Source organism: Calidris pugnax, unplaced genomic scaffold (genome assembly GCF_001431845.1).
Source record: "Calidris pugnax isolate Ruff unplaced genomic scaffold, ASM143184v1 scaffold81, whole genome shotgun sequence".
Taxonomy (NCBI): domain Eukaryota; kingdom Metazoa; phylum Chordata; class Aves; order Charadriiformes; family Scolopacidae; genus Calidris; species Calidris pugnax.
Window position 1 is genome coordinate 3,976,147 of NW_015090880.1, and position 10,864 is coordinate 3,987,010.

General features: G+C 38.6%; 1 protein-coding gene across 1 annotated transcript in view; it reads left to right on the top strand.

Moving 5' to 3' along the window:
- Positions 1 to 859: 859 nt before the first annotated feature.
- CNTN3 (contactin 3 (plasmacytoma associated)) overlaps positions 860 to 10,864 on the top strand; it is a 93,892-nt gene continuing 83,887 nt past the window's right edge. Inside the window, exon 1 of the mRNA XM_014946820.1 lies at positions 860 to 992. Within this exon, the coding sequence (XP_014802306.1) occupies positions 938 to 992 (55 nt within the window). The 5' untranslated portion in view covers positions 860 to 937. The remainder of the gene's footprint in view (positions 993 to 10,864) is intronic.

A 10,864-nucleotide genomic window follows, 5' to 3' on the forward strand; every position in this document is an offset into this window, starting at 1 on the left:
GTAGACTAATTCCAGAAGGAGCCATTTGGTCTGGTCTCTGTACTGCAAAACCTGATTTTGCCCAGCTGCCCTTCCTCTGAAGAGAGGATGCTGTGGAAGTGACACAGACAAAATATAAAGGCCACAGATGTCATACAATGTCAGAAAACTTACTGTAAAGCTTTTTCTTAGGGAAAAAATAGAAGTAAAATGACAATGTCATTTTAAAAGGCTAGTAGACCTTGGCAAACTGTTTATCATCTGGCTAGTAACAAAGGTAGAAATAGAAGCTGGCAAATCAGTTTGTGGCATGTCATTACAGCTGATGCACTTGAGTGCCGTGTGCTTTTGGGTTGCTAGGTCTTCCTCTTTAGACTTCTTCAATGCTGTTGTGCACATTGAGTACAGATCTAGTATGGAAAACAAAACAAACAAAAAAAAAGTTGGTTAGACGTGGCTTTAATTAAATCGGTTCTTGCACATGTTGAGATTGCACTTGCCTTGTGTACACTGTGCTAGCAACAATGCAAGCTGTTTTTATAACAAATACATTAAACTACTTTGAGTATGATGGCACCTCATGTAATCTCTCTTCCTTTAAAACTACTGTTTCTTACAAATAAACAAATGCTGGAGGTTGGGGAAAAGTAGGAACTACAAAATCAACTTACCCGCCAGCTCTGCTCCTGCTGCAACACCTCATATATGTACCTAAATGTGATATGTGTATGGACCCCTCTTTTGAGGGGTAGGTCATAGGAAGGAAGAGGAACAACAGAGGATCTGTCAACTTTGTATTTATTAAAAAATGCATCAACAAGGACGCTGGTTTTTAGGGATCATCACAGGATTCAATTTTATGTTTGTTCTTTTAACAGGTTAAACCTTGCCACCTGGAAGACTAAACATACAGTTCTCCTGAGACTGAACCAGAATTACTGAATTTAGGCAACTGAAGATGCTGCTGCTGTGGAAACAGCTGTTCCTGGTGTCATTTATTGGCTGTTTTGCAGGTAACGATATGCAATAATCTCTTAACTTTCAGTTTAGAGCTATGCATAAGTCTCCATATTTCAGATTTGAACTGCACTTGAGGAGTAGATCCACGGAGGCTCTGAAATGCAAATGTCACACAAAGTTTAGGAACCAAGCATGCAATACATATGTTAAATAATGCAAAATATTAACAGAGAAAGAATGAATGTAACCTTTTTACTACGAAGTTACTACTTAGGGCTATGCTTTCAAAGCAGGAATAAGTTACTTGAATGTATTAAGGATGTTGTTAGTAATGCATAACTCATAGGTGTGCTGATTTCATAGCTGCAATACGTGACTTTCTTTAACTGGAAACTTTAAATTCTTGCTGTTATTGGGGATGAATGCTACAGGTTTTGTCAAAACTTTGCTTACTTAAAATGGGTTTATTCACGAGGGGTAGCACTATGTTATTGCTGTACCAGTTCAGTGGTTTGCTTTTCCTATGCTGCCATACCATATCCAAGCTAATTCTTGGTGTTTGGAACTTGGGCTGCTTTTCTCTCTCCTGCCATGTTAGCTCTTCTGAGTCATTTTTATTAACTTTATCAAGATCAGTGCTCATAGCAGCTGAAGTCCCTCGCTTTTCTTGGGGATCTCTTTGTTCAGCATGCATTCAGCCTGAGCATTCCTAGTCATGCCAGGGTGAGGTGTTGAGGGGTAGAAGAGGTCCTTGTTCTGTCATCAGGGGTTGACTCTGGATGATTTTGGTTTATGTTGGCATTACCAGAGCTGGAAAGAGCAGGAACAGCTGATAGTGCCCCCCAATTACCAATGTGTGTGTCCTACAGAATGATCAGCACTACTTTGGGAAGGAGAATAGTGTACATGGATTTAGGTTTATATGGGGACTCAGAAGGCCAGGATTTGCTTTTGGCTTAGTCAAAAACTTTGAAGAAAGGCAAGCCATGTTGTTAAACCAGTCTGTGAAGTGAAAGGTACTAATATTGTCTCTATCAAATCCAAGTGTTTTTCTACAGAAAAAGAAAATCCCGAGAGACTTAAAAATATAAATTATTTTTCCTGCGGGACTACTTTACAGATTACTTCCTGAAAGAGGTCTTGGGCATTTCTGACACTGAAACAGTCGTACAAGACTTAGAATTATTGGTTGAAATAGAGGGGCTTTGCTTTCCTCCCCTTTAAACTGCTGGGAGCAAAGCTACCTTTTTAATAATATCTTTGAGTAGACAGTGTCTTGCTGGTGGGTCCATGCTTGCCCAGTGTCAGTCTGGCCCATCTCAGTGGTGTGGCACAAGCCGTGCAAATAAGTGTGACTCCCTTTGAGCCCGTGGAAATCCCCAAAAGGCGAGGGGAGAAGGTGGCAGGAGCTGTTTCCCTGCAGGAGGATCACAGGGTGGTGTTTTGTGCTCGATGCTGCTTTTGAATTTCCAGCTCTTTAATTTCAGCAGCAAATGTGTGAGGGTGATGGAGGGTGAAGCTGTGAGCACCCTGCAAAACAGTCGTTATTCAAAGGAGATATATTATTTGTTAATTAAAATATAAACTAAGCCAAACAATTTTTTTAAAGGTGTTTAGTTGATGTAATGGAGGATACTGTGGTGAGAAAATAAGTGGCAAAATTCAACTGTTAAGGATCCTTAGCTACCTAAATGTCTTGTGTAGTCTCACTGGTTTTGATCTCCTGGATATTGTTTTTGTTCTATTTGCATTGCAATACTTAACTAAAGTGTATGAATAATTTTCATGCAGTAAATCACTTGTATTGGTGACTGGCATCATGCATGTTATTTATAATAGAATGAATTGATTTCATTATGTTCAGAGTTATGTTAGAGTTTGATGAATATTGAAGCTAAAAAAAAAGCCTGTTTTTTAGTCTGTTTAAAATAATTTCTTCCTATAAGGTTTTTCAGTTGGTATAAGCTAAGAAAGATAAGAACTAATAACTTTATCTTGCTGTAGTTTTTGGTTATATTTATATAATTTAATAGTTATCCTTTGAATCATAATAAATATCTGAGATATGTCTAGTATAAGAGCAGAAAGCTAAAACATCCCAATATTCATTCATAGATAACATGCAGTAAAATGTTCTTTTGAAAAACAACAGTCACTTTATCCTTATTGAAGTTGGATCTTTTTAAATTGCAAAGCATGCAAATCTTCTGGATTGATGTGTTGAATTTAAATATGCTCTTTTTTAAGTAGAAAAAAATCCTTTGAGGTAATACATGAGGTACCATTCAGACCCATGAGGGTCACTGACTCTTAAATAGCACAGGGTTCTCCTGGTCTCCCAGGCACCGCTGATGTGTTATGAGTGGTAATGTGGAGAAAACTCTAAACATTACCAGTTAGAGAAAACTAAACATCACCAGTTGGAGCCTTGCAAACAAATACTTTGAGTATGAGCTGCAACATCTGTAGAACTATTGGTGTGACACCCTCAAAGCTTCTCTCAGATCACTTTGACCTTGGCAGTGGTTTGTGTGGAGCAGTACGTAACCTTCTCCTACAAGGATGAAAGGTTTCTCACCCATCCGTTGAAGGACTTTTTTATCCTTTAATCTTTCTTGCATTTTTATTTCATGTCATCTCAGTTCTTTTGGGTTGTATTTAAAAGCAACTTAGATGAAAGCAGGTTTTGTTTTTACTTCTTATGAAGAAGGGTAGCCTTAAGGATTCAGGATGAATGGGAAGGTTTCTTATGTTAAGCCGTATTAACACCAGGTCTACCAAATGACTTGCTGGAAAAAAAAAAAATCCAGTAATAAATGTGTGTTTCTATGCAAATGTAACCACAGAAAGAGGCACAATATGAAAGGGTTGATGTTCACTGCAGATTTCATCAATTGACATCTCGAAGTTAAGTATTTTCAATAGTGAAGTTGGCATTGATTATCATTGAGTTTGCTGATAGAGAAATGTTTGTTACTTAGCTAATTACTCGACTAGTAAAATACGTGATTTTCAATAACCATTGTGGTAACAAGGAAAATATTGCTAGTATTTTGAAGCGCAAATTGTTCTGTGTTGTGTAAGACTGTCCTCTTCCCATGTTCATCCTGGCGGCCCTTCTTGGCGTGTTTCAGTTCATCTCCCTTCAATTAGGGTACGTCCAAACGTCAGTTGGGTAGCCATGGGGAGCTGGTAGAATGGAGGACCAGCGAGAATCCAAGCAATAAGCTCTTTTTCACATTGCCAAAAGGCAATGGTGGAGCAGGACTGCTCGGAAGACTTGAGCACCCATAATTCATCTATATCCCTGACTGCAGGTTGTTATATTGCTGTCGTTGAGAATGTTGCTTGGAGCTAGTCAGCACTTGCAGAGACACAAGTTTGAGCCAGATGTAACTTGCTGAACAGCCTGAATTGAGCATTTCCAGCTGCCCTAACCCTTCTCACTCAACTCAACTTGATCCTGCCATACCTTTCTGCTGTCTGGATGTTGGGCATGCATTTAATGCTAATGTTACCTGTTTGCTTCAATTGCTTGAATGTTATTAGTAGACCTTTGGAACCGTGCGCTTCTAAAATCTGCCTGGGAATCCTGTAGGTGAGTTGATTTCGAGACAGATTTTTAGTAAGAGCGCACTGAATGTAAAACAAGTTGTTAAACAGTTCTGAGAATATTACTTTTAACCTGTCGTTAAGATAGATCAGCAGGTTTTCTGAGTCTATAGAAAACAATTTTTCTTGTGCTCTGCTTATAAGCAAAAAGACATTTCTTTCAAGACCTGTCTGCAGTTCAGTGTTCTGAAATAACATCACAGCTACGGAAATGGAGATGCTGCTGATCTTGGGTTATAAACCTTGACACTCTCTGTCCTTACAGATAATGTATTTCAAGTTAGCTCCCTTAGTGCAGTGTCCTATATTGAATTGCTTTTTGTTTATCCTGTGTGAATCTTCACAGTTCATCAAAGCAGGGATGTAAGAGTATCTAATGAAAAAAAAAAAAAGAAGCCCTTGGGTTTTTGTGTCTTGATGTATGCTGATATCTGTGTGACTAATGATCCTGCAGTCTTTGTGTCCGTTTACCTAAGGGAGCAAAAAGATGATTATTTAGCATTAAATATACATACATGGAGTTTTCAAAACACCTACCTTGTTAGGAAAGAAATTTCAAAACACATACTTTAGTATTACTATGTTTAAATTAGTCCGAAGAACAACTTCAAAGATCGAAATGAATAAAATATGCAAAACAACACGACCGGTTAAAAGTGCAAAACTGAGCTGTGATCTGTGGTGAAGCCAGGAATTGATTCCAGCTGTGTTAACAACTCCTCCTGACTCTCGGATCGAATCCCACCCCTCCTGAGTGGACCCACCTGAGTTGAGTTACTCTTTCCATGAGCTGGGTGGCAGTTCCTGGGTTTGCAAAGCACGGGAGGACCAGGGTTCCAGGTTTCCAGAACGCAGGAATGACTGCTGAATGTGGCAAACATCTAAGATAATTAAGGTAAACACCTATCACTTCAGTGAACAAACTGCTTCTTTGCAGTTTCCACGAGAGCTGGCTTTTCTTAAATCTCTTGTTAATTTTGGCTTCATTTTCCTGCTCTGCTGGAGAGAGGGGTGAGCTCGGTGGGGAGTGATGCCTCCATCAGCCCCAGCTGGCACAAGCCTGTGCCTTTGCTCACCCAGCCTTTCACAGCAGCACCAGGGCGAACACAGGCATTAGTTTCTTTTGCTTTCTCCTCATTTTCTACTGTTTTCAGCTTTTTTTTTTTAATATACTGCTAAAACTGACTGCTCTGTTCTTATTAGTTTCTTTTGGTTTCTCCTCATTTTCTACTGTTTTCAGCTCTTTTTTTTTTTTAATATACTGCTAAAACTGACTGCTCTGTTCTTCCTGGAAAGGTATCTTATTAAAGTTTCTCCTGAGAATTAAGAGGAAAAACAACTTTTGAAGGATGTTTGAAGGGGAAGGAAGGCTGTGAATAAAGAGAAAGTTCAAAGAAACGAAACAAGGAGAACTGTGTGTGTAAATGCATTAAATTTTTGTTCTTCAGGAGATGAAAGGGCACATTTCAAACAGCATGTCCAGGGTGAGACCTGTAGAATCCACTTGGACTAACTCTCTTTGCTGAGCTTCGAACTTGTTGCCACCACAAACAGTGTCTCCTAACACTATCTTGACTGCATTTTGAATAGTGCAAAACAAAAAATTACCCTTAAACTTACTTTTTCCTCCAGCCATTAAAAGTCTTGGCTAAATAAATAAATAAATGAATCTACTGAAACTACAGAAACTATTTGGGCATTGAAGCCTGGTTTTTATTCTCTGCCTTTGCACTAAAAATTGCCAACAGGGAGATTTTCCTTCTAATTCCTTATTTAGTAGTCCATTTGATTTTAAAACTAGATTGTTAGATGTATTTCTTTATGTCAATTCAGATGTTTTCATTGTTTTCATTTTCATTTTTTGATTTTCTTTTTTTTCTAAGTCTAATACAGAAAAAACTCTGTTAAACCCTCAGGCTCAACAACGTCATGTATCAGATCCATAGCTCTCCTCTTTATTAGTATTAAGTTTAGGAGACTTATGAAATTGGGAGGCATGATTCTTTATTTCCCAAAGAGCATGAAAACAAACCTTCTGTGTTCTTACTGATTTATTGCTGCTATTAAATCATGCCACAAGGAAAATAGAAATATCCTCTTCAGAGGAAAAGCTTGGCTCTCCCCACCTGGGATGCCATTTTATGATGTGGTGGGTGACTGGCTTGCTTGGATCTCAGTCAGGCTCCTGCTTTGACCCCACATCTTCTGTCCCATATTGATTTGGAGGTGTAAAAAGAGGATCCTACTGAAAACAGTGTGATATGGGTCCACTTTTTAGTATCATTGCACTATACTTGGAGACAGGCTTGAATTTTTGTCTAATCCTTATTAGCCAGCTATCTGGAAAGCCAGGTTTTTTTTTTGGTGGGGGGGAGTACAGCTGTAGGATCTGACCACAGCAGTAATTTAAGTTCCAATCCGTGCTACCTTGCATTTACATGTGCAGCTGGTCTGTTTAAAAGCTCAGTCTCCCACCCAGTATCCATGGATGCATCTGGGATCTACCTCTTGGTATGCGCTGATGTAGAGAGATGCTGTTTCCTTGTTGGCTAAACATCTTTTGAAGTGCTTTTAATTTTTTTGGCTTCATTATTTCTTCAAAAGAAGCGGTGTACCAAACATCAACATATTGTTGATTTAATGTAGATGAGGAAATAACTCATGTTTCTGGTGAATTCTTGCATTGAAACTAATCCCACGTAGGAGTATATTTGCACTCATAAGTGTAATTCTTAGCGTAGGCTTCTTGGACGCTGGCAGAATCCCAACAATACCTTCCTCTGTGCAAAACAGATATATCTTTTAAAAACTTGCAATAATTCTGATCTAGTCTTTGGTGAGGAGTTTCTGGATGGGTGAGAATCTACTCGCAGAAAAAAAAACCCTCAACTTTCATCCCTTACTGCTGTGACACTGCTCTTGTTAAAATTCAGTTTTAGTAAGTTACAGCATTCAGAGCCAGTCTGTATTTTAATGCATAATGGGTTTGCATATTAATAGTAATATCCTTTTTGTACATTATACATGTATAGTTGTAACGTTAAAATTAATTGATGCCAATAGTGACTGTCAGAATTGTTTAGCTTGAGTTGCTTGTAGATTGCTACCAATATCCATTACACTGATAGAAAATGTTGTTTGCTTATTGAATTAATTACAAAATGAGGAACCAATCTTAGAGTTCTGCTGTTCTGTGAATTGTTTGATGTCACGGGTGCTTCGTACAGATCTGCTACCAGAAATCAGAAATGCTGCTCTAAGTCTGAAAAGGCCAGTATATTCTCAAGCCAAACTGCTCCTCTGTTACGGTGAACAAAGGACACAGCAAAGAACCTGGTAGGAAGCTCCAGGAGGCAAGGAACTTGCCCTGCTCCTGGCATCTTCTGCCTGTAAGCTGACAGATGGTGGTAGCGTACTGGAGACCCAGTTTCACCTCTCGCTGTGAACCAGTGCACATCTTGCCTCTGCCTTCCTCCTGCTGCTGCTCTTGCTCCTAATACAGTGACAGTCATCTTGTACACTTGTGCTTGGCATTGTGAGTGTTTCTCACAATGATGCTGATCAGTTCACTTGGAATTCAGGGAATAAATATAGTCTTCATCCAAATACCCTGGTTTTTCTCGTTAGCTGTATATAAACCCGAGGTGGTCCAAGACAATGAAGAAACTGTTGTTGACTTAATAGAGTTTCTCCAAGTTCAGTGGGTTTACAGAGTCTGCATTTTGGTGGTGGGCATGCTCTATCAGTTACAACATTTAATTCCTTAAGCGTAGAAAGTGCTGTGATACTGAAACTATTTTCTAAGGGAGACCTTAAATACCTGTGAAGAGTCTCATCTGTTTCTACATCATCTTCCAAGCTGAAGAAAACCTTCTCTTGCAAAGCAGCTACTCTGTGCTGCAGGTACTGTCTAACCTTAGAGCTGAATCCTCACCTCCAAACAATTAATGCTTCATTTAAACAAGCTGTCTTTATCTTCATTAGTTAAACTTATAGCAGATTTTATGACATTTGAATGGAGAGATTTTGTCTGGTGGCTATTCCAATTTTTACCTAAATTGCTAGGAAGAAATTTTCAAGTGTGTTATCCTGCACTAAAATTTTCTTATTGCAAATATTGCTGAGCATCTGGATTTATACACTCCTGCCTAGCGCAGTTAAAAATACAACATAGCCAGTAATTCCAATGTTGGGGTTGGTTTTTTTTTTGTGAAGGTTAAACTTACAGCAGGTTTATGACATTTGAATGGAGAGATTTTGTCTGGTGGCTATTCCAATTTTTACCTAAATTGCTAGGAAGAAATTTTCAAGTGTGTTATCCTGCACTAAAATTTTCTTATTGCAAATATTGCTGAGCATCTGGATTTATACACTCCTGCCTAGCGCAGTTAAAAATACAACATAGCCAGTAATTCCAATGTTGGGGTTGGTTTTTTTTTTGTGAAAGGTTCTGAAGCTTGGATGCATTGAATAGTAATCCCTAACAGAACATTTATTCAAATCCACAGCCTAAATATTTATTCAATAAGAGTGGTGATAACTCCCAGTGCCTTAGGACTTCTATTTGATGATTTTTCTTGGGGGATAGATCATTGCCTGGTATTTCAGTATATATGGCTACTTATTTCTTGTATGATTTTAGTCTCCTGTTTCAGACACCTTGGAGAAAGTGCCTTTTGAAGGTACATAGCAGTTCCTCAGCACGTGGCACACCTGCCACGTGTGATAAGGCACAGCTGCTTCTCCACAGCTCCTTTTTGGGCCAGTATGGTCCACCATTGGCAACTCTGAGTTTCAGAAGCAGTGAGGTCTTGGAAGTTGATGCAGGACAGCTGGCTTCCACCCCAACATCAGGCAGCCCTCCCCTCCTGTCCCGAGGTGGTATGGGGGACACCAGGAGCTGCCTCTAGGAGAGGCTGTCATCTGCTCTCGGCAAGCGGGAATCCCTCTTTCTTCTCTCTTGAAGCATCAGCTTATCTATGCAAAACTTGATTGCAGACCGCATTTTGTAGTTTAAAGAAAGAAAATTACATGGCTGAACCTATTTTTTTAATATATATTTTATATGAATCTAAAGATTCATGTCAAATTCTGAATCTACATTCATAGCATTGATGCAAAATGGGCATATTTCAGCTTTTATAAGAGTTTACAAGCGAGTGACAGCAGTGAGCAACATACTGGAAAATATTACTTCTAGTTTTGTTTTTAAAGTTTTTTGGATCTTGACTGGAATTACTGTATTCTGTAAATAGTATCTGGAGGGAAAATGAAATTACATAAAAGCATAGAGTAAACGAGGGAGAAAAAGCAGTTGTTGCAGAACACAACCTTATCGGTTGGGGTGACAGTTTCAATTCCATTTGAGTTCTCTCCAGTTCTCATCCTACTTATGTTGGATTAAGTAACAATTTTTGTCATCTTATTCCTATAGCAACCTTATCTTTCCTTTATGTAAATCTGTTTGTCTCATACTATCTCTCAAAGCTATCTTTCAAAGCTTTCACATGAATAGCTTATGAAGGAGAGAAGCATGGTAAGGAGAGAGAACAGAGACTTTCTGGCATAGGAAATAAGGGAAAGAATATTTTGGATATATTAAAAAAAAATTGATTTTTTTTTTCTTACTCAAAGCTATTTATTGCATCATTTTTCAGTGTAGGTTTTTCAGGAGGACTAAAGTTTTCATGCTGTTTTAAGAGGTTTTCTGGGCAAAACTATTTGAAAAAATTTTGAAAAAGTGTGAAAGCCAACCTACACATCTATCCAGAAATACAGACTTAATGACCTGCAAGGTTACAGCTCATGTAACTTAAGAAAAGTCTTAAGATAAGTCAATGCTTTGTTTTGCTCCTCATGTAACTTGGAATCTCTTAACGAGGAAGCTGGGTGTAAGCAGAGGTTTAGCTGGGTGCTTGGTGCTTCGTGTCCAGCCCTTCTGCCTGTTGGTCCAAATGTAGTATCTAGTTCTTACATTGTAGGTGGTCTTGGTTTTTTTGCCTTGGGTTTGGTGATGGTGTTTGGGGGAAAGGTTTTTTAGGTTTTGGAGGTGGTTTGTGGTGGTTTTTAAGGCTTTTAAATCATGAAAGTTCTAAAGCCATAAAATCTTAAAAAGATTAAACCAATAAGATCCATTACATTTTTAGATACTTAGACTCTATGCTTAAGTTTTGAAATCTTTAACACGAGCCTTTTGAAGAACTAGCTTCGCTTCTTAGGTATAAGAATTTTTATAAATAACTATTTTGGCATTTTCTGCACCTCCCCTGCCCAGTAAAGCTCTAGGCAAAAAACGTTTCTGTTCTTGCAGATT